The following is a 24,925-nucleotide window of genomic DNA, read 5'->3' as shown; positions in this document are numbered from 1 at the left end:
CTGATCTGAGCCTGCCTCAACTCACAGCTGCCTGGGCCCGGGCATCTGGCCTTCTGCACAAGTTTATACTGTTGAGTACAGTCATGGGGTGTAACATTCATAGAGCACATTCACAAGAGACACCTAGACAGACCTTTCAGGCCAGGGCTGGCCCTTGAGCAAGCTCTCAGCATAACCTTAGGGGTCCAGGATCACCCACCTAGTGCTTATCATCCAGAACTGAGATCAAAGAACAGCACAAAACAGGAGCTGTGCCCTGCTCCACCCTCCTTGTCTGTCTCCATATGCCTCCCACCCCACTCACATCCTGTCCAGTGTACCCTCCCTTCTGTCTTGAAGCAATTCTCTGTGTCTTGGTCTTTGCAAACAGCAGTGATCCTCATGAGGCCCTCAACCCTTCCTCTTAGGATATTAGAAAATGGAGGCAGGCAGTTGGCCACTGGAGCCATGCTGGTGCCAAAAACGGAGCTAGGCAGGGCTTCCCTCACCACACCAGGTCAAACTTCATCAACTCAGAAGCCAACAAGAAGTAACTGCTGGCTCAGGCAGGAAAGCCATGTTCAAACAAGGAAAAGGCTATTTCAAGTATGTCCGTGAGTAGTTTGCAGCCTCAGCCTGGGAATCCTAGCAGCCAGTGGGAGTATCCTGGCCTCCCGCAGGGGTCATCTGCCACCGGGAGAACTTCCAGGAACACTAGGGTTTCTAGCACTCTGCGCTACCCTGGGCTGCCTTCCTCCCTGCTCTGGTTGGGACAATGATAGTAGGTGGTGGTGATGGTAATTTCATGCTTTAATTAGTGCATGTGAATGCCTTTCCTTTATGAATAAGAATATAAAAGCTGTCTCTTTGATAGGAAAAACCTAGCAAATGCATTCCAGTGGGATGCTGTATAGTAAGATAAGCTGGGAATTGGTACCTTAGGGTGTCCTACACACCATGGATCCATGGGCTATTGGAGACTAGGCTCTGTTATATGAATATTTTACAACAATGAGCCTTTGCCAATGAAAACAAACTCTGTTCCCTCCTTTCTGGCTAGGTTCACTGTTTATAAAGGTATCTCTAACCCGGACCAGATGTTTCCCTACAAATGACACACCAAGTCTCATTTTAAGGTCAAGCCTCCAAAGGCCATCTGTCCTCTGATAGGTGGATGCCTGCTTCGGTCATCAGTTCTGTTTCTGAAGCCAGTATCACCTCTACAAGGACAAAGCTGACTGACCAGGAGGTAAGGCCACCTAACAACCTTGCTTGACGACACCCTTCATGGCAGACAACGGCCAGGCTTCCTTGGCTATCCTTGGTCATGGTGTGTTTGTGTGAACATCACCCTGTAGTGTGTATACCCAGCTACTAGAGGCCTTACCTCATGGGACAAGTAGAAGGCCGCAATGCCCAAAGGCCAGAAGCAGCAGAGCATGGAGAAGACGCTGAGCCCCAGGTGGTCCCGAGGGGGCATCATGAGGAAGTTGTCCTCACTCTCTGTGTCACTGGAGTAGTCGCTCTGCAGAGACAAGGGGAAGGACGGGAGGGAGTTCAGTGAAGGAGTAACGGAACGCCACCTGGCTGGAGCAGGTCCTGCCTGGCTGCTGCTCTAGCTGCCCTTGCTGTTATTCTTGTTAGCATGATCACCAGCAAGTGTGAGCCTCGAACAAGCTGGGTAGCAGTGGGAAAACTGGCCAAGATCAGGAAAGCTAAAGGCCTTCCCAGTCCAAACCTTGTCCACAGCTACACAGTAGGCAAATGCTTCAGAAAAGAATTGTGATACAAGAGGTCCTCAGCTCACCATGGTTCAACTTAGAGCTTTGCTTTTGTTGTTGCTGTTTTGTTTTAGTTTATTATTGATTTCTTCAGGCATTAAATGAATTCTGACATAGAGGATTGCTTAGACTTATAGTGGGTTTATTGGGAGGCCAGTGAGGAAAATCATATTTCAGAGATCTTTGGGATCCTGGTGTGGGGTGATAGGGATAAAGATGGTGGCCTTGGGGACTTCCAGGAGACATGACCTACCTGTATCTTGCTTTTTTTTTTCAGGAAGATTTGGCTTATATTTTACTCATAAATATCCAAAACTTTGCAGACATTTAATTGTATGTATATTCACATTCATAAAATAATAAATGCATTGTAAATTTTAGTGATTGCTATTTTGTACATTTTAGAATTTATTTTCTCCAATTAAAAAATTCTACACAAGACAGCAAACATTTTACCTCCTAAGTATAGCATAGCATAAATTTAGCTTTTAATGCAACAGCCAGCATAAGCACATATTACAGGCTGGACAACTTCAAAAGTCTCAGAGCATCATTATATATTTTAAACTGAAATACAATTGGGAGACTGCTTTTTTTAATTTTTGAAAAATTCTGCTTTTCATTAGGAATTGTCTTTGAAAGTCTTTATTATGTCTTAATGATTCTCAACCTCTATTGGCTTTCTCTTGCTCTGCATCCCTAAATGGTAATAAATAATAGAAGATTTAGAATTGGATGAACTTAGTTCATGGAAAGATACTGTATCTTGCTTTTTGTGCTCAGCACATGGTGCGGCTAGTGTGGACAGAGGGAGGATGCTGTCTCTAGGTATGCTCAAGTTTCCTTTGATGCTGATCTGAGTCAGGATATAAGAGTTCTACCCAGATGTGCAGCCTCCCTCGTGCGGATGTGACAGCTGTTCTGGGAGCAGCTGCCTGTAAATGCAGCTGTCTCTTCCCTGTGATACAGTGGCACATGGGACTCTCACAGACGTGGTGAGAATGTCTGGGAATCTGATGTAGGTGGTTTGGTGGGTGGGCTGGGAATATCAGTGAGAATGATTCCAAGACTTTGGGATAACCACTGCCTAGCTACCTCGTGCATGCTTGCTTCCCAGATCTTGGATGGACACCCTTGGCTGGTTCCACTCCCGGAGGATTTTATCTCATCAGAGCACATGCCCTTCGTGCCGACTCATCAAAAAACAAGGCTGCCTCCTCCAACTGTTTATCTCACACAAAGATGAAGCCCTAGCTTGCTCCAGACACTGTTTCTAAAAACAAAAAAGAACCAGAGCATCTCCTCTTCAAAGGGCTCATTATCATTCAGCTCCCGCCCCAGCCGGGAGGGAGAAGCTTGACAACGTACTATGGTGCATCACTGTGGGGTGATTCCACTCGACACCTGCCACACCAGGCTAGCCACCGCCCACCCCACCCCCCAGCAGCATGGAGTCACTCATACACAGATGCACAAATCCCCCAAATGAAAATGATGCTGTTCATAATTTAACACATAAAACTGCCGGAAGCCCCAGCCGCCAGGCAAGACCACACAGCATTGCATTGAGAGGTCAGGGACTCTGAGTGAAAACTTGGTTTCTGTGTAGAGAAAACAAGCACAGGATGTTGGGATCACTCACATAATAAACAAGGATTTCTTCGGGTGAAGAAGAAGCTGATGACCCACTGCCCACATAGGGCTGGTTCTCCCCACCACACACAGGCAGACCTGAGGGGCAGGGGTCCCATGCTTCACTCCCCAGAGCAAAAGTCATCTCTAGAGGCTATAAGGCCAGCTCCCTATTATGGCCCTGTCCTGCTGGTCACTGTTGCTCTCTGTCCAGATATGAGTCTTCCGCCTGGTACTGCATCCCTTCCATGTGTCTGGGATTGTACAGTGTCCCTTCTACGGAACTACATCTGTGGAATTTCACTTCGTTTTATTCTGTACACATCTCCCATATGGTCTTCAGAACAGTAAAGGAAAATGAAAATTACTATCATTATGGCTATCTGAGATGGAAATCAACACAGCCAGCAGGGATGCATAATTCATGCAAGATCCAGGGACTGCACTGCCCAGGCCTTGCATCGCATGGAATCACCTATCAGGATGAAGGAGGCGCTGTGCTCAGCCTGAATGTTGTCACACAGTGCCTCTTCACATACAGACCTGTCACCTTTAGCTCTATTTCCTGCTGAAGACTAGTGACGTAGAGAGGAGGTTTACGGCCACAGCTGCATGTTGACTGTCCTGCTGGAGGGCCATCTCTGCAGGAAGTGCCTGAGAGTTTGGCCTGTGACAAGTCCACCAGGGTCTAAAGAGCACTCTTGGAAGTCAAAGGTCATCCATCTTCTTTCTCCAGACCTTCACCTTCTTCAGCTACAGACCAAAGTTGCCCTGACCAGAGCGGAGGTTTTGGCTCATGGGCAACAAATCTGTGCCTGTTTGTTTGGATTCTTAGTTTTCAGGTTTTGGCTTTTAGTTTACAGAGAGTTCTGTACTCCTGAGGTCATTGTGTCTCATAAGGACTCTAGAAATAATTGAACTTTTATTGCCATTTCTGTTTTATAATGGGCAAAGCAGTGGCCGGAAGAGGTTGACATTCTTGCCAATCACCCTGCTTAGCCAGCTCCTCACTGTTTATTCCAGGCTTCGTGCTATGCTTGAACTCACAGCCAGCTGCACAGAAAACTGTTTTGTTTCACCTACGTCTAGATGCTCCTTCACTTTGGTCACCAGGGACTCTGATTATCTTGCTTCTTAATTAGTGTGTGCCAAGATGGTTGTGTAGGCACGGCAGTAGCCACAGAGATTCTGAAATTTTCCCATATAGACAGGATAAAATCTGCTCCTCCACAGCACCCCAAGCATGCTAGCACTGTAGGGGCTGGCTCTCCCGTCTCTGAAGAATCACATCACTCTCCCTGTGCTGTAGAGAAATGGGTTTCAGAACAATACATACTTTGCTGCTTCTTAATTGAACCACACACAGAAGTTACAGAGTTGTTCTTGCCTGACACCAAAATAATTAATCAGCTTGATTAAAATGGATTTTCAAAATTCAAGAAAAATTACAGAGACGGTAAGAACACCCTGGCTTGTAATCCTTCCTTTGCTCCAGGATCCTGATGGGTTTTAAGTGGTCATGGGCAGAGAGCCACTAAATGGGGAGAGGAGATACAGCTGGCCCAAGAGACGTGCAGATTCCTTTGCCAAGGAGATGCAATATGCACCGTCCATGCAGAGGAGACTCGGCTTGTAGGGCAGCTGTCTTTAAAATCCCTTTCGTAGGTCACTGTCTGGAACATCTGCAGCAGATGTGAACCACTCACAGAAGTTCAGGATTCATGAGATGTCTCCTTGCGAGCTGTAAGAAGCAAGGCAGAGGCAAGTAGACTGCTGGCCCTGCAGCCTGTGCCCGCTGATTGGTTGCTCCCCTGAGTGAAATATCTCCCCACTGGGCTGTGGGTTTCAAGTCTCATTTTATTTATTTGTTTTATTGTTAAATAGTCTCAAGGTCAGGCTTTGTTGTTGATCTTCCCCGAGTTCCACACCGACTGCAGCAATGCAAGCAAGTACTACTGATTGTTTCCAGGGAGCAAACTTGGATTTAGCTCTGTTACTTGAACCCCCTCCAGGTGTCACCACCAGTGTGGTGTCCTGGAGTCATCCTTCTTCCTCCACCCTGTCATCTGGGAAGGAAGGTCACCATTTGGTCCTAGGAGGCACTCTGGCTGGGTTCATTATGCTAAGCCATCAGCTGCTAGCCACACAGACCTATGCAAACCTCAATCACTTAGAATTAGATACAACCAAGAGCTGGCTCCGGGGACTCACTACACATTCTGTTACTCAGAAGCCACAGTGTTCAGTATCTATCTGTCTGTCTGTCTATCTATCTATCTATCTATCTATCTATCTATCTATCTATCTATCTGCACACTTCTCTCATGTACCTGCATCACCAGGGACTCCCTGACACTGGACAGACTGTCTCAACCTTCCTTGGCAGAATCTTCACCTACCCAGAAATTTTCAGCCATGTTGCTGTCTACCAACTGACTTGGTCTGAGCTCCTGGCAGGCAGAGATCACAGGTGACACACATCCCTGGCACAGAGAGGACTCAGTGAACCTTTGCTGGATAGAGAACTCCCCTGAGGCCTTAGTCAACAGAAACATCAACTTCAGCTGAGAAATGACTCCACCAAAGTGGCCTGCAGGCAAATCAGCGGAGAATTTTCTTGATTAATGACGATGTGGGGAGGTTCCCATCACTGCGGGTGGTGCGGGTGGTGCCACCTCTGGAAAGGTGGACTTGGGCTGTATAAAAACCAAGTCGACTGAGTCCTGGGGAAGAAGCTAGTAAGCAGCTTTCTTCCATGGCCTCTCTTTCAGTTCCTACCGTGAGGTCCTGCCTGGTGGTCTGGAGTTTATGAAATAAAAGATGAAATAAACCCTTCCCTCTGGCTTTTGGTCATGGCGTTTTTTGCATCAATAGAAACGAAGCTCAGATAAGGTCCACGTTCCCTGCTTTACTCAAAATCGGGTGACATTAAAATCCATGGCATCCTGCCTAGCCTTATTGTGTGGTACCTGCATGGCTCAGAGATCTGGGGTCTCACAAACACAGGACACAAAGAAGGCCCATTTCAGGACATGAGTACAATCATCCTAAACAATACATAAACCATCTTGGGTGTATCTTAGGAGTATGTGTTTAGTTTCTCCTTTTTGGCCCTAGGTTCCCCACAGATTGAAAGTGTATCATGAGGTGGTAAGGCAGAAGCAAAGTAAGCCTGCAGCAGGTTGAGGATGTAGCTCAGTCTAACATGAACCAGGTCCCATTGTCTTCTTTAAAGACACACCCACTACGGGCTTCCTGCTAAGTTCCACCATCACACAATACTGCCAGAATGGGAATCAAGCATTTAACACATGGTCTTTGGGAAATACTAAACATACACAATAAACATCAGGCTTTAGGAAGAAAATGAGACTTCAGTTTGATGATTCCCGACTTAGTGAAGGATCTACATGCAGAAGAATCAGCGCACGCAAAGGCCATGGGTCGACGTGGGCTTAGGACTCTGGACAGTAAGAGGGTACATAGCATGAGGTGGATGGAGGAAAGCCTACATCTAGCCCATGCCACCAGCCAGCCACACCCTACTGCGTGAGAAAACTAGGCATATCCTACATCAACTTAAGTAATAGGGAAATACTCAGAGGGTTGGTCTCGCAGCTACAGGCCAAGCTGTCAACGGTGGACACAGTTAGCAGATAGACCTGCATCATTCATACAGGTGATTCTTCATAGCATGTAGTGACCACATGCATATTTTCTAAGACAAGTGCCTATTTCAGATTTCAAACTCTAGTTTGTTATGTTTGGGGAACTTAGAGCTTAATCTGACCTTTACTATTTTTAACTGGTTTTACAAGGAAAGTTGGAAAAATACCCTGTCATATAGGCAGGGACCCTGTTCCTCACCCCTCCTGAAAATGTTCCCTTTCTGAAAGCAAAGTCAAGAACAGAGAAAAGCTATAGGCAAGGCAAGTGACCGACCACTGTCACATTCTATATTAACCAGCCCCATTGTTCTTCCAGATGCTGCTTGTCCAATAAGTTTCTCTGGCCTTAAGCTTGAATTACAAGACGGTCAATGTCTCTTAGTCTAGTCTGGTGATATCAGTCAACCTTGAACACACTTCCCTGTGACATTTCACTTCCTTTTCCTTGGTGAGGGACCTTAAAAGAACAGGCTCTGTTCTTGCACAGGCTGAAGCTTTCACTTCAGACCCCACTGCATCACCAAACTTGAACAAGCCCTGCCTGAAGGCTGGCTGAGCAGCTGTGTGGTTGGTGAGACTGCACGGGAATGGGGACAGGATGCTAGTCAGTGCGACCTTTAGGAAGCAAAGCTGTCAGGATATAACAACAACATGGATTTTAGTCTTTGGTCTCACAATCCCAGAATTGATCTGGAAGATTACACAACAGAAACGTAAGATGCAGGAGCACACGAAGCTTCATTGCAATGTTATAAGTAGCTGCAAAATATTGGCAACAGCTAAACTTGAATGTTCATTCCATGAAGGGTGTTGTTGAATGACTCTTCCTAGACAGACATAAGCAAATGTTTACACGTCAGAAAGGCAAATGGCAGACCAAAGAACTGACTGTACCCAACTCTAGCTTGGTAAACCAATGGGCTCATTGGAGTAGTTCCTAACAGGAGCATGGGGAGCACACAGGCAGCTGAATAAACCAAAAGCCCACTCTGAATGGATCATGACTCACAAGGCTGCACCTCTGGGGCTCCCTGTACAGTCTACAGACAGATCTGTTGGTTGGAGTGTCTCTCTCACCAGCAGTTGGTATTGCTTATATGACCTTGGCCAGAGGCATTGTGACTGTCTTTGCTTCCTGAGTCTTTTAAGTTCTGTGAGTAGTTCCTGAGTCATATGTTCCTCTATCCTCACTTCAGGAAGGAGTGTTCCAGTTTTGAAAGAAGAGCCACAGGACAGGTGGTAAAATGAACTGTGCTGTGGCCCTACAGGGGAACATAATGAAGCTTGTAAGAAAATGATAGATGAGACCAGAAGTGAATATTAATAAATACCATATCCGTAGAGAGATAGAAAAGTACACATGCTTGTAACTCATGACACTTCCCTCAGTGACGGACTCCATATACAATGATGGTCACACAGAATATCATTCCAAGTGACATCGGAGCCATTTTAGTTTATGCCACTCCAATTTATGATGTTTGCGCAATGAAATTTCCTAATATAAATATAAATATAAATTTCCTTTTATAAGCTACATCTAGTTATCAAGTGTGTGAAAGAACATGTATGTTGCTGTGTACTACACACATCATATACAAGTCTATTCACAAATATCACAGGGATCACAAGTGCTGGGCATTTGTCAAAAGGTGCTAACATGAGCACCTCCCTGCAAATCACTCAGGGATTACCAAGCAACGTAGTCCTGTGCTCAGTGAGAAATTTGGCAGGCACCAAAGGAAGAAATCAGAGCTACCCAGACTGGTAAAAGGCAAGTAGATGCTATCATCATCCTGACTGGTCAGACTGGGAGATATGGTACCATTTGTGTAGCTTAAGATTAATTATATAGAGTCAATCAGACAAGCCTGAACTTACAGCTGGCCTTCAATGTAACTGACACATACTCTTAAAAAGTCAAGGTCATGACCAACAAGAACAGACAGCAGGACTCTTCCACACTAAAGAAGATAGCAGTGCTATGACAATGTATGCAGTGTGGGAACTGGATCTGAATTTCTTTCCTTTGCTACACAAGCAATACAGGGAGAAATGAAAGAAAGAAAGAAAGAAAGAAAGAAAGAAAGAAAGAAAGAAAGAAAGAAAGAAAGAAAGAAGAAAGAAGGAATGCATTTCATAGATTAGGAAAGAGTATTGTAACTGTTAATTTCCTAATAATTATATTCTTAGAATATGTGTATGTGCACACACGCATGCGTGTATTTGCATATGTGTAAATATATTTTTTCTACTTATATTTAAGTGTAAATAAAGAAACATCACAACTGCAGCTTACTTCCAAAGAGCACAGAAGACAGAACTTGTGCATTAGTATTGCAACTTTTTGTCTGCTATCACCTTAAACATAAAATGTCAAAAGTCTCCTCATAAATGTTCTATTTCAGTAGGAAAATTCCACTTTAAATTGAATTCTTTTCCTTTGGGGATTAAGCATTGCATACAATTTTTTTCCTTCTTCTGATTGTGCTTTAATGGAAATGCTGATGTGGATGCTACTGGAAAAAAATGAAAAAAAGAAGAAACTGAATTCCTTTTTATGACACATGAAAATGTGTTTAGCATTGCAATCTGGCTCTCATCCTGTTTGTCCTTTTTGTGTTTCCACTGGGAAACTACTTCGTGGTATTTGGTACACACATCTGCCCTTAAGAACATAAGACATCAAATGCTTCCAACAGAGGAGCTTGAGCCGAGCAAACCAAAGAGGGGGCAGGCCTTGGGGTCAGGATGGCTTCTCAAATGACACAGCAAATGAGCACCTAGTGCAGGGCCACCAAGCAAACAGCTGCTGGCTCATCTGGAAGAGAATTCGTTGTTTAAGTCACAGGATGCTGGTTGAATTCTCAAGCTCTGTAGCCTAGCAGCTCCACTAGTGTGAACTAGAAGGAATTTGCCAGAAAACCAAGACTGTACCTGCAGGGTAAGGAGTACGGGCTGGGAGGTGCAGCAGCCAAGCAGCAAGCCAGCCCCTTCTAGAACTCAGGGCAAGCTTGGGGAAGCTGAAACTCATTTATCCACAGCTAGCATCTTCTCAGTAGTATTCTCTGTGCCCTTGCAATGGATAAAGATTATCCCAAATGCTCTGGGAAAGGAACACCACAGTGTCCCTCCAGCTGCAAGACCATTTACCCAGCCCCGTCTTCTGCCCAGGTTGCCAGCCCCTTTATCTGGGATGAGGATCTCATTGCACTTGCTCCAAAGCAGGTGAGCAGCAGATCCCCACCTGAGCAGTGTGATACCAGTTCACCATCTCCAAGTTCCAGGTACCGGCCAGCAGCACCAGCTCTGGAGAGTTTTAGAACTTGGTGTCTACATCTTTGCAACTAGGCAGGAAGCCAAAACTCAAAACATGGGAACTGAAGGATCCTGTCCTCCAGCAGACCCAGATGTGATCCTGCCATCTTCTCTTTTGGCCCCGTATCCCCAGCTGACCAAGGGTCTACACATACCGCATTTAAGAAACACCTACAGCACAGGTGGGCACTTTCATTCAGAGAATTATTTTCTAAACCAACAGCTGCTTCTGCGAAAGCGCCAATTACAGCAAATCTTTGTGTTCACCAAAACGGCTGTGTGCTCTGTGTAATTGGGTATCGGCCATTTTAAACAACTCTCTGACTCATATTTTCCTTAGGTGTTCTAAAACACTCTGAGATTTAAAGGAAAGCCTTTATTTAAGGTATCTATTTAGTTAGAATTTGAAGACTATAGAATAATATTAGAATTCATTAGTAATTGCCATATTTACATACATTTGAGTGTGCATAAATTATTTAAAGTATATAGATTGTATGTACTTCGAAATAATACACAGAAATATACATACTTTGAAATAGTATATATTCACTTTGAAATATAACATGTATATATATATATATACACTTTGAAATAATTTTAGACACTCATACAAATTTTAAAAATAGAACAGAGTTCCTGTAGAAATGGCAAAGATAGAACAGAGTCCCCACATGCCCTGACTTATGCCTTACATAACCACAGTCCAATGATCAAAGCCAACACAGTGACATCGACTCAGTACCTGTGACTCAGTGCTAGCCTGACGGCAGCCACCTGCTCTCTAGTGTCCTCGATGTCAGTGGTAACGCTTCTGTGGACTCAGGTCCTCACGTGGGTTTATATAACTCCCAGTAATCAAGAGAAACTGTCCATCATTTCCAGGAGCCTGCGTCCTCTTCCTCTTCAGATCACATCCCTGCTCAGTCTCAGCTCTGGACCATCGTTGAACTATTGTCTGCTCTTATGGCGATGACTTTGGGCAATGTCACACAAAGGGGATCACACAGCACATAATCTTGTGAGACAGGCCTTCTACCGTCAGTGTAACACTCCTAGGAGACATCCAGGTATCACTCGTTCCCTCTTGCTGCATAATAATCCATGAGAAAGAAGTACCACAATGTGTCTATCCAGTCCTCCACTGGAGACGTTTGACTGCTTCTGTTCTTACATTATTCAAAGTAAATATTACGGATTGATTTGTCCAGAAATTCACGAGGATGTATGATTGTATTTCCTCAAACACGCACATATAGAAACCACTTAGACAGGGCTAGTTTAACTTTATAAGAAACAAACTGTTATTCGGAGTGGCTGCAGCGGGCTGTGAGTCTTGCAGAATTGAAGGCTCTCCCTCTCCATCCAAGACCCCACCAAGCTATCCTCAGTGCAATGCTCTAACTCTTGCAAGGCACCCCCAGCCTATCGTGGGCTTCATCGTGGCTGGTTACGGCTATGAGGTTGTAAGTCTCCTAATAAAGTTCTCTTCAACAGGATTTCATGACACTTCCTGTCTTTGAGCCTGCGGTAATTTTCAGAGCTGTTTACTCTGCGTCCTCACCAGCACCTGGTGGTGCCAGGTTATGGGATTTTTGATGTTGTGGTCTGTCTTCCTTTCCTTCTGATTCTGGTCACTCTAATAGGTAAGTCATAATATCTACTTATGATTTTCTCTGTGCTTCCCAGATGGCTGATGCTGTTGGACATGTTTTGTGTGTACCCATTTGCCATCTATTTATGCTACTGGATTTTTCCCATTTTAGACTGAACTGTCTGGTTACTTACATTTGAGTTCAGAGAAATTAAAACATACTGTGCTAAAATAGTTTAATTGTTAACTTGACACAATCGAGAATCACGTTGGAACGGTCTTAGTGAGGGGTTGTCTAGATAAAGTTGGCATATCTGCAGGAGTCTGTCTTGATTCTATTTTCTATTAACTGAGGTGTGAAGACCCAGTCCGCTGTGGGAGGCACCATTCCCTAGGCAGGGGATCTGATCTATGTAAGAATGAAGGAATCAAGCTGAGCCCAAGCACGCATGCATTCACGGCTTCCTGTTCTCAGTTATGGATGTGACAAGATCATCTCCCTTAGGCTCACGCCACTATGAATTTCCTGCTGTGAGGAACTGTAACCAGGAACTTGAGGTAAAATAAACCCTTTATTCCCTAAACTACTTTTGTAAGGGTATTTTTTTTTTTTATCACAACTAGAAAAGAAACGAAGAAAGTGTCATACAAAGTCTTTGTTGGGTACGTGATGTTTTCTTTCTTCTAGTATTCTCACCCACTCTGCAGCTTGGTTTTTACTTCAACTTTATAGTGGCTTTTGTGAAATTAAAATACATTAATCTGCATTGTACTTTTGGTACCATATCTAAAACTCTTCCATCTAATACTTAGGTAACGGATAGTTTCTATGCTTTCTTTCGCCAAATTTTTATGATTACATGCCTTACATGTAAGCGAGATGACTTATCTATTTTTAGAATAGAATTCCTATATATTTAGTTACTAAATTGCCTTATCTAAAAGTTCAAATATGCCTACCTGTCTAAGCCCTAATGTGAAAGACACCACTAACATCAGTGTATGATAGTTTTAAAACAGGTTAGAATGGGTTAGTTGACAAATGTCAAAAGAAAACTACCTGTGCTATGTTCTGCACCAACATCTATTCTGAGGCGATAAGACCCACCAACGGCTAAAAGAATCCTAAAGCAAATCCTCCCGTGGCTGCTACTCAGATGCCACGATTGGCTTCATCCTGTGTCTGCCCATCTGCTCACTTTTCTACCCAGCCTCCTCTTCTCATCTTTCTAGATGCTCGGCACTGTGAGTCACGGCCATTTCCCCGACTCTGCAGTGCACACCCTTCACTGAGGTTCGGGATTTACTTGCCGGTTTTTAAAGTAGTTTAAAAATGATTTCAATAGAAAGCTGGGTCTTCTAGTTCTGATTCAGCTCATTTGGATCAGCATGATCTTAAGATACAAAGCAAGGGGGGAGTGGCTTTAAAGTTTGATTTGCTCTTTCCTAGCTGTGAGACCCTTGGGTCAATCATCAACTTCCTTGGTCTGAGATGTTCTTGTGGCCAAGACAGCATGATGCCTCAGGGCCGCAGAGATCTAATAACTGATTCTATATGTGAATTTAATATGCAGATAGATAGGGTAGAAAAGCGGTGGTTGGAATGTCTACTTTGGCATCTGTCACTCTATGGGACATGATTGTCTTCCTTTCACATACAGCCTTATTCCTCTCTAGTGGAACACTCACAGCCAAGGCTGAAGGGTGGCAGTGGTCAGCTTGCAAAATTCCTGCACCCCGCACAGTGACCACTCTGGCTTTATTTTGTGCCTACATTGCTGTCGATAGCTTGGTTGTAATAGGAGGTGGGCACATCTCCCTGACAAAAGGTGAGGCATTCTACAAATGGGTTAGCTGGCAGACAGAAGCTTTTCTGTGTCCCTCAAGTTTCTGGACTCCCACAGCTAGTTCTGGTTACCGCAGACAACTCCAGTCTGTCAGGCATTGCTGGTGGTGACTGGTGACCCCCCAGCAGGGAGCAATGTGAGCAGAGGGGACACAGCAATCTTCTAATCACATATTTATGCTGAAGTACAGCATCATCTTGACGAGAATGGCAAGAAGTTCTGCTGCTGTTTTTCATCAGCCTTCACTAGCACACCAAACACGGTGACTACCCTTAGCCCGTGACCTCTGGAAGCACATCCTGAGTACTTACAGGAATATAGGCATTTCTTCTTACACTTTTCATTTCTGTGAGAAAATATATGAGGTTTTATATAGACAGGAGGTTTTTGGAGGATGCAAGTTCAAACAGTAGTTCTGGTGAGGGCTCCTGTCTACATAACACCATGGAGGATGGGCTCATGGTAAGGAGGACTTCAATGGTGAAGTGGGAATCCAGAGATGGGTGGGGGATGGTCTTGTCCTTTTATGATAATCCTCTCTTGAGAACCAAACCAGGAACCAAGAGAGCCATTTAACACCTCTCATGTTAGTTAGCACTTGAACAATCAAGCTTTTGAAGCCTAAACTGTTGGGGCCACATCCAATCCATGTCAATCCTGTGATGGGACTTTGATCTATAGCTGTAGCACCCAAGGGGATTGTTGGGGCAACATGAGTCTCTTATTTGTTTGGTAGATGTGGTGTGTTTTGTGTGTGTGTGTGTGTGTGTGAAAACTCTCCTGGAAGTCCCCAACATCTTTAACTCAGGGTCTTATAACCCCAACTTCAGTCTTTCACCATGTAGACAGATCCTAAGTATGACAAAGGAATTATACTGTGAGGGACAATAGTCAGTCCCTAAAATGACAGACCCTGTGATCTCCAAGCCTTAGAAGTCTAAGGGTTTCATAGTTCTCCTAGCCCATGCTAATGACAGATGGGCTAGATGTTACCAGCAAACAATTGCAACCAACAGATGGCTCAATGTACTAACCAAGAAAGAGCCATGTTGAGTTCCTTTTATGAACCCATTTATGGCTTCCTGGTCATTCCTTGAAGCAAAATTAGAGCACCTGCCTCTAGCAGCTGCCATAAACATCAACTATCTAAAATGGACAGGTCACCACAATTCTCCAAGCTCAGAGAAACATTGTGCAACAGATTTAAACACCCTGTTACAGCCAGTATCTCAGAACCAAAGCTTGGACTAAATTTTTCACATACAGAACTTGGAGGTGCTTACTATGTTCATACCAGATTCTGACCTAAGACGCATCATGAATTTCTAAGTCCTTTGGGGCCAGATACTTGCCTAGGATTCTGGTAGATCCCCTCCCTCCTAGTCTCCTTCTCTCTTCCTCTCCTTCACTTTCTCTCCACTTCACCCCTTTCTCCCTTCCTTTGGTATATAATAGTCAACTGCCTCATCCTGGACTCTGTACCTCCAGCCTTTCCGAAACAGCAATCTCCGTGCGATCCTCCGTGTTATAATCCACAGAGTAAAGCTTGACAGAGATCACCACACTCGAGGCGTTAAGATCCCCAATAGCGCAACGGTTCTGAATGAACTCCACCGACTGCTCCCTTGCTGCCTGTAATCCATTGGTTTCATGGCAGTGCTGCCTCCCCACACAGGCCCCGGCGGCTCTCACCTATGCAGCAGTGGGATGCCTAAGTACTTGTGGTCTAACACATGGCCCTGCTGTACCCCGACTCTCTGCTTCCAAGTGCACTTCAGGTGCAGTGTGAAAACCCGCTGCAGACCCCGGGGATGTTTTCCAATTAACACCAGCGACCCACAACGTGAACTTCGTGTCTTGAGCATGTGGTTTCTTAATGAGATGGTGGCCGCTTTTCCTCCCTCGGTTTCCCATTTCCCTGGTGACTGGTTCATGAGAAACAATGTTATTTTTCATTTTCTGTGAGAAAAGAGAGAAAGAAAAAAAACCCCACCTTTCTTGGGAGATCTATAGGAAACTCCAGCTTCTAAACTATCCAGGCTCCCTGCTATTCCTTAGGCCTCCACTTGGGAGTGAAAACAGGTCTCATTGAAGAGATCCCAGAAAAGATCTGCTCAGCATGCATTTCACAATGGGGGGGGGGGGTCTTTCTCCCATCCTTCTGTCCCCAAATGGTGTGTTTGTTTCTGAGGAAAACACTAGTCATGCAGCCTGCAGTGCAAGACCCCTGAGCATGGAGGGTTTGGTCTTTATCTATAAGGACAGCTTCTGTCTCCAGCACCTGATGATTCTAACAGGCAAAGCTACCAAAAAAACACAAAACAAACTCTTACTATTTCAAAAGCCTAACTTTTAAAACTGCAGAGCACCAACCCTAGGTCTGTGTCATCCATCCCTGCCCAGCGTTCCCTTTGACTCGTCCTGTGCTGCAGCCCAAGCTAGGCAGCATCCAATGCGTGCTTCTTTTATGTTGCTAGAAGATACTGTGATCTGAGCCACGAAAGGAGAAATGGAGACTATCCACTAAAGCCACACACGTGCTCAGCTTTGATTTAATGACGGATTTCATGGCTTGTTGTCTATAGTATGATTGGTATGGCCAGTAATATCAGAATCATAATATAAAATGTGTTTGTGTTTTTAGTTTCTTCTCTAGTTGTAATGAAACACCACAACACGAGTACTACGGGAAAGGAAAAGCATATTTCAGCTTACGGTTTCCGGTCACAGTTCATCAAAGCAGCAAATTCACAGGAGCTGGAGCTGGAGGGAGCTGTTCTTGGCATCCTTTTTAGCAGACATATACAGGTGTAGCATGTGTGCCTGTGCACATATTCAAAGGTGTGTGGGTCCAGGCAATTGGAGGCTGGAAGTTGACACTGGGTATCTTCTCTCATAGGCGAGGCATGTTTTTTCTTACTCATCCTGGAGTGTGCCATTTTGGCTAGTCTGGCTAGCTATTTCACAAAAGGAATCACCTTCCTGTCTCCTGGGTGCTGGGATCATGGGTGGGCTCCACACCCACTTGGCTTTTAAGTGGATTCTGCAGTGTTTTTACCCATTGAACATAACTCCCCCCCTACACACTTCTTTAGCCAACACGCTTCCAGATTCAATGACTTCTTTGAATGCAAAGAATGATCTTTTATCTTAGTCTCACAATTACTGTCAGTATTTTGTCTTTCTGATTATTGGGGTGGGAAGACCCACCTATAATCTAGGCCACACCTTTTGCTGGCAGCCTATATAAGACATGGAAGAAAGAAGCTTCTATTCTTTGCCTGTTTGCTTTTATCTCACTGGTGGTGAGTCTATTCCTTCACTACCATTAGAAGCTCCTTTTTTTTTTTTTTTGGATTCTGATGTACACTGAAGATCAGCTGAGAAATTCAGCCTCATGGACGGAAAAACTACTAGATTCTTAGACCTTCATTCATAGACAGTCACTGTTGGATTAGCTGGAGCACAACCTGTAATAAAACCTCTCTTTCTCTCTCTCTTTATATATGTATATATATCTACATTCATACATACATACACACATATATGTATATATACACACAATTTGTTACTCTAGAAAACCCTGATAATGTACTAGGGACAGCATCAGCCACAGTGGGTTGGGCCCTCCTATGTCAAATAGTAGTCAACACATTGCACCACACACATGCCCACAGGCCAACGAGGTCAACCTGACCTAAGCAGTTCTTCAATTAAAGTTCTCTTCCAAGTGACTCTAGTCTGTGTCAAGCTGACAACGGGAACTAAGCAGCACAATCTGTCCTAGATCTTTTTGAGTGTTGAGACAAGAAGACTTTAGTCACATTGGGGAAACAATATAAGCACATTTTCATTTAGAAGGAGAATTCTTTTGGTATTTGTTCGAAACTGAGTATGAAAGAGGATCTGTCAGTTACGGGCTTTCCTTTTTCATTGTTATTCGAACTCCATTTGTTTCAATTTCCATGCTAAAAAGCACGCGGCTCAGAAAGGGCAGATTTCGTGACGGTAATGATCATCTTGCGGGGACAGGAGGCTCTGTTCTCTGGTGATGATTCTGTTTATTGGCTCCATAGCTATAACAGAACTTCAGCTACTCAGGAGACTGATAATGGCCCAGTAGTCACCATGAAGGCTGCTGACCAGCACACTGCGTATTCCAATTACAGCCTTTGCTGCCTCTAGCAAATTTGGCTGTTGCCTGTGCCTTTGCTTAGTGCCGGGTTGGGGGTACATTTCAGGGGAATATGAGTAATGACCCTGAATTTCTATGACAAGAGAATATACTATAGGACAAGTCTGCCCTTCCCATCAAATGGCTTTGTTACAACCTCAGCACTTCTACTGACATGTATAAGATAAAAATATAGAAGATGGTGACACAGAGTGCGAAGGGGCGAAGGGGTGCAGTAAAGCAATTGCCGACATGACCACTCCATTATTTGGAAAGGATTTTATTGCGAATGAGAGAGAGAAAAATATCCAGAGGCATCTGTAAGAGACCAGAGAGAAGAGACAGCAGACTGGACATGGCCAGGGCTAGGGAAGTGGGAGAGCAGGACACAATAGTAGAGATAGAAACAGAGCATAGTGAGAGAGCAAGGGAACAGCATAGGTGGAGAGAGAGAGAGAGAGAGAGAGAGAGAGAGAGAGAGAGAGAGAGAGAGAGAATAGGAAAGAAGGGTTAGTAGCCTAGCAGGGTTGGATATAAAGAGGGTGAGTAGCTGGGGAAAGGGAAGCCAGGGAGCTGAAAGAAGTTTAGGGCAGAGGAGATAAGAAGGGCTAGGATGCTATCATGGGCTCCGAAATGTATAAAAGGGAGCATGGAGACCAGAATGGGCTTTAATATCCTGATAGGCTGATAGGCACCTCGGGTGAATGTCAATTGGAGAACCATGTGTCCCTTCTGATAGATGTAAGGAAAATTACTCCTTTGGTGTGAGTGTAGAGGACGTACACAAAACTTATTTCACAAGTTACTGAGAAATGAGAAATGCTGTTTTTTTTTTTAATCTAACTACTAGAAATCCTTCTATAGTCCAGATTGGGCTCATTTCTGGATATGTGGATTTCTTGAGACATAATAGACACAAGATTGTTGGTTATTGTTATTTGAAAAGCATGTCTGTTATACATTTCAATGAATTTTTATACCCCAAATTAAAATAATCAATGTCATTCTACTATATAATACTATATGTCACATATATGACTATATATGATTTAAAACATATGATATAAATAATATATGACTATATATAATTTAATATATATATATATATATATATATATATATATATATATCTTCCCTGTAGATAAGGATGGGGATCGTGGCTTAATAGGTAAAGTACTTGCCATGCAAGTATGAGATCCTCAGTTTGAATCACCAGAATACACATATAGCTGGACGTGATAGAACATGCATTTATAATCATCCTTTCCTATGGGGGATGTGTGTGGTTAAGACAGAAGAATTCCCAGAAGTTTGTAGGTTAGCTAGCATGTCATATGTAGCAGAAAATACAGACAAAGCAAACAAAACAAGGAAACAACAAAAACAGTTGGAAGATGAACAACACACACACACACACACACACAGAGGTAAAAATAATTTATATGGAAATTGCATTTGCTATTATGTCTAGACCAGCAAATACATTTTTTGAAGTAAACTTCATTTCTTGGTGAGTCAAAGTTACTTGTACAGTGTTTTTTCATAGAACAAGGTGGAAGGGCAGCTAGAGCCCTTGAAAATCCCATGGGACCACAGTGACATAAAATAGTTACCTTGTTTGTGACCTAACACAGATCCCAAAGAAACAGAAGTGTTTAAATACAATTTTCATGGGTAGATTGTCCCAAGGGAAAAACATGAATAGCTTAATTTTCTAATACCATATGTAGTGATTTGTCATATTATTTAAAGATAATTAATTTAATTAAAAATTCTCAGGCTAACCATAAGCCATCTGTTCTAGTTTGATTTCTGTTGCTACAATAAATCACTGACCAAGGGGCTGGAGAGATGATTTAGCAGCTAAGGTCATACTGGTTGTTCTTGCAGAGACCCAAGTTCGATTCCCAGCACCCACACAGTGACTGGCAAAAGAAGGTCTGTAACTCCAGTTCAAGGAGATGCAGTGCCTTCTTTCTGTCTTCTAGAGGCATTGTGTGTAAGTGGTGCACAGATACACATGCAGGTAAAACACCCATGCACCTAAAATAAATTTAAAACAAAACAAACAAAAGAACACTAACCAAAACAAACTTGGGGAAGAAAGAAAGATGGATGTATTTATTATACCCTGCACGTTAGAGTCCACCATCAAGGGAAGAAACCCAGAGGCAGGAACTGAAGCAGAAATCACAGAAGAATGCTGCTTCCTAGCTGACTCCCTCTGACTTACTTGGCTACCGACCTTTCTTATACAGCCCAGAAATACCGCCTAGGGATGGCACCACCTACAGTGGACTGGGCCCTTCAACTTCAACCAGCAGTCAAGAAAATGCTCCCCAGACATGCTCATGGGTGGAGAAAATTCTTCAGCTTAAGTTCCTTCTTCCTAGGTATCTCCAGTTAGTTAGCAGGAAAAACCAGCCAGTATACCGTCTGTTCACATCTAAATACTCTCTGTCCTCATCTGTCACATCTGAGGTATGCTGAGATACCCATGTCCAGAAGTTCACATAACATTCCAGTAAGTCTTCACAAGAGTTTTTGGAAGCAAGAAAGAAGAAGTCAAATCCTGTCTCTAGAAACTCAAAAAAAAAAAAAAAAAAGTAACAGCCAGATCAGGGCTCTCAAGCTCAACAAAGGCCATCAACACACCAAAGATCTGTGGAAAACAATTGAATTAAATAAGAACAGATGGGGTCCTGCCATTCTTGTGGGCTACTCCTTGCCTTCTCTCAGCATGGTCCCTGAAGCATTTCTTTGAGAATAGAACTGTCTAGAGAAACTAGGAGCTTTGCTGGTAGGAAGCACAAACTGCTAGAAGCAGAAGTTGAGACCCATGCCTGGTTAGGAGAGTGGGGAATCTAGGGTTATAGTCTTGGGCCAAGTGTCAAATTGAAAATAGTCAGAAATTTAATAGAGCATTCCTGGAAATGAGAGACCCATCGAGAGTCTGTGTAAGCTCACCTCTCTTCCTGGATGACCTTGGGACAAAGCAAGGGATGAAGCAGGGAAGCAAGGTGGACAGTGGAATCTGGGGAAAACTGAAAGATGCTTGGGTACATCCCCAGCAACACAGGATCTGTGGGTACATTGAAAACATCATCTGCTGGAATTATCTGGACACGGTTTCTAACCAGTAATGATCTAAATCCCAGTGGTAGAGGGGAGAAATAGAGAGAGAGAAAAAAAAAAACAAACAAAACCACGACGGGAGTAGTAGAATTGGCCACATACCACAGAAGAAAAAAAGATTGTACACATTAGTCCAGACCAGTCACTAACAAATCCAGTAATAAAAATAAATAAAAACAGAGAGGATTAAGTAACCCACATTTCAAGTAAAAAAATCTAGAAAGCATGATCCATATCCAGGGCAAAGAAAAGCAGTCTGGAGAGTGGGCACAGCTGTGCACTTGGTAGGAAAAGAAAGACTCAGTGCAGCTGTTGAAAACATAAGCCTAGAATAAAGGAAGCCATATTTAAGAAGAAAAGAGAACATGATGACAATGATTCAACATCTTGTTAGTAAAGGGAGAGAAACTGCTATTGACTCACCAGAAAGCAAATTGAAAATGCAATCTGAAATAAATTAAAATAATAAAAATCTTTCTCAAGAAAGACTCAATGGGACAGAGGAATCTACATACTTGAGAGACAGATCTAGTACCCCACATGGACGGAGAAATAGCAGTGTCAAAGGAGAGTGGATAGCAGGCCAGCATATTTACATCAGCTAACAGCATCCTTCACTGTGGAATCCCCCTTCTCTCTCACCCCAGGGCACACAAAGACAAGTTGTTCATTACAACTACCCTTCTTTAAGGTTCACACTTTTCTTTTTAAAGGTTTCTAGTCAGTGCAATGATGTAAACAAAAACAAACAAACAACAAACACACAAACAAATCCTCCTACCCAAATCAGCCTAAGTTTCCCTGACCACATGATCACATAATTAATCCCTCATATCTGAAGCCAGGAAACTCAGAAATTTTGAAAATGCTACCATTTTCTAAATTTGTTTTGCATCCTTTGAGTCAACTATTCTGTATGTTACTGGCCGGTCTTATCCTCATTATTTGGTTCTCCTCAGTTGTCTGTTGAAGACTCTCTGCTGTCCTGAGCATGAATGACTGCACAGACATTCATTGCAGTTGCAGTCACACAAGCCACAAGTTTCTGAATGGAAACACAAACACAGAAGTCTCAGAGGGCCCAGGCTAGGGGGTTCTCAGAAGCCAAGCAGTGGCCAGTGACAATCCCAGATGTGTCTTTTTGTGATCAGTTTGCGGACACTGCACAACGCAGACACAGTAGTTTGCCATAGTATACCCCTCTTCCAGTACATACATACATACATACATACATACATACATACATAAATAAATAAACAAAAAATAAAACCATCATGGTCATGAGGCAAGAACCTAGAGTTAGCTGCTCTGTCTTAGCTCTAAAGGCTCCAGCAAAGCCAGATGTGTGATGTTGGAAGCGCTTCTAGCATGAGCCATCCCTCATCTAGGGTGAAACTCTAGTGTTCCCTATCTCTAGAGCCATGAGCATCATATGTCACAATCTGCAAAGTGTCTGGAATGGAGCCAGTGCTCTGTGGGCTCCCGCTTGTCTCCCCCTTTTTACCACAATGAAGAAAAGGCCCAGACCTCATCATCGGCAGGTGTAGACAATGTTCTGTGCAAGTCTGAACAGATGCACATTGAAACAAGCAAGCCAGCAGTGATGTGTCTTTTGCTACAGGTCATCACTGCTGACAGCAGGAGGTCAGGGAAGTCCTCCTGCAGTGGCCTCTAAGCACTTCAGCTCACTCCGTGCCTTTAACTCCCATTGTATGTTTTGTAGGATTGCTTTGTTATGCGCCCCTGTAATCTCCCTGCTTGAGCTTATTTGTGTGAAATGAGAAGTGGCTTCCTGTTGTCTATGCTCCAGGAAGCTTCAGGTTTGAGGTGAGGGCTGGCAATCAGATAAAGCAATGATCACACACCAATACCAAATTCCTAGTATGTGACTATTGCTTCATTTGATTCCCAGCCCTCACCTAAACCTAAGCTTCCTTCCTGCCAGGAAGGATGTCCTGAGGGGTTGGACACCAGGTAATTATTTCTACCCTGACTGCCCTGAAGAAACCAGCAAGATGCCTGTGTAATGAGTGAGCTACCCTGAAAAACCCTGGGAGGTCCTTCAGCTTTCTCTCATACCATACCAAACCGCATCCTGATTCACTTGGTAACTCGAAGCAGGAAAGATGGCGAACACCTGATGAAACAGTAAAACCTTCCAGGAGTCTTCTTGAAACGGACTGTGGAAGCCATGCATGACACTTCCACAAACAGAAAGGCCAATGGAGACTCCTTACGTAGTCTCAGAACTGTGGCTCTCTTGGATGTAGGATTGCCCTCTCCAAAAGGAAAGCTGGCGAGCATCTTGCTACTTTCTTCTCCTGGTGGAAAGCATTCTAACCTGTCATTCCATCACTGCAGCCCAAAGGTATCCAGTATTCACAAGCACAGCTGCTAAGCCAATCAACTAACAGTTAAGCAATGAGTGAGGCCAGGGGACCAACAGCCAGCTAAGCTCAGCCAGTGTTGTGGCCTCATGAGAAATGCTTTTTTTAAGTCACCAAGCCTCGAAGTGATTTGTTACACAGCACATGCTAACTAGCATGTGTCTGTCAATTACTTCATAGAATGAAGACACAAACAAAACCCACAGAACAGTTAATCAGTTAATATATTTTTTCTTTTTTTTCTTACTTCTCCACCCCCCCCTACAAAAAAAAGCACCAACAACAGATAGCTGTTATACCCTAAGAATATTTTTGAGAGCATTTCTTTGTTCTTCTAAGTTTCTTGAAAGACCCAGTAGCCACTCTGGGTATCTCCTTAAAATCCACCACTGGGGTTAGGTCTTAGATTTGAGGAGGTGAGAGTGGCTATACTAGGTCCTGATTTGTCCTCAGAGTCTGTGGGGGAAGGGACTGTCTTAGTCTGGGTGAGCTCCCAGAGATTAACCAGAAAGTCTATCTAAATGCCCGAGCGGACATTTATTCTGAACACTGTGCTGTTCCATTAATATTATTTAAAGGCCTTTCATCTGACCAAAGTAGAAATACCAATGTACTGTGTCAAATAGTGAAAGGCCACTCTAAAATACAAATGCTGAGTAACACCATAACTCAATATTCCAGTTACCCGATTCTTAAAGAATTTTTTTCTCTTGGTTACCAGTGTCGTTGCATGGGCAGAGGAAGGCATTTGGGTGGTACAGCTCATTTCCTCAGGCCCTTGTACTACCCATCAAAGTCCTGTACTTATCAGGGTAGGCAACTCTGCCCCCCTTAACACCACCTCCTAATTTTTAAATCAAGAGGTCACTTCTGGATGTCAGACCTCCACAGGGTTCCATAAACAAAACAAAACAAAAACCAATAAACTGAGGTCACTGTGTGAAAAAAAAAAAACTTGCACTAAACGGAGCCCAGCTGGTAATGGATTGCCAAAAATGTTGATCCAGACATAGCACTAATCAATACCAACCACATTTGAATATTGGTCGTTTAGTTGCAAGCTCAGTCAGATACCCACAGAAGTGTTAAAAAGGAAGAAAATTCTTAGGCCTTTCTGAAGTCTCGGAAGAGATGTTGGCTGAGGCCTAAGAAGATACACAAGCACCTCTTCAGCTCCCAATGGTCTTGACAGAGTCGATTATTCAGGGGAATGTATATGAGTGTGTCAAGAGGGAAAAGGAAATAATACACACATAAGAGGAAAAAGGATAATGGAGACATTCATAATTTCTTTTACAGTTTCAATCTAGCCAGTATCCCACGCCGCAATGACAAGGACATAGTGTACCTTGGAGCTGACTTTCTAACCCCCTTCCAGAGCTGAACATGCTTTGTGGGCCCCTCTCTTTA

The 24,925-nt window shown here is 43.6% G+C and overlaps 1 protein-coding gene across 2 annotated transcripts in view; it reads right to left on the bottom strand.

Annotated features, from left to right (window-relative positions):
* Positions 1–24,925, bottom strand: part of Syndig1 (synapse differentiation inducing 1) — a 148,210-nt gene that overhangs the window by 56,095 nt on the left and 67,190 nt on the right. For both annotated transcript variants that reach the window (XM_075962407.1, XM_075962408.1), the window contains exon 3: positions 1,367–1,504. In XM_075962407.1, the coding sequence (XP_075818522.1) occupies positions 1,367–1,504 (138 nt within the window). The remainder of the gene's footprint in view (positions 1–1,366; positions 1,505–24,925) is intronic.

Source organism: Microtus pennsylvanicus, chromosome 2 (genome assembly GCF_037038515.1).
Source record: "Microtus pennsylvanicus isolate mMicPen1 chromosome 2, mMicPen1.hap1, whole genome shotgun sequence".
Taxonomy (NCBI): Eukaryota; Metazoa; Chordata; class Mammalia; order Rodentia; family Cricetidae; genus Microtus; species Microtus pennsylvanicus.
This window is presented reverse-complemented; position numbering and strand designations above follow the sequence as displayed.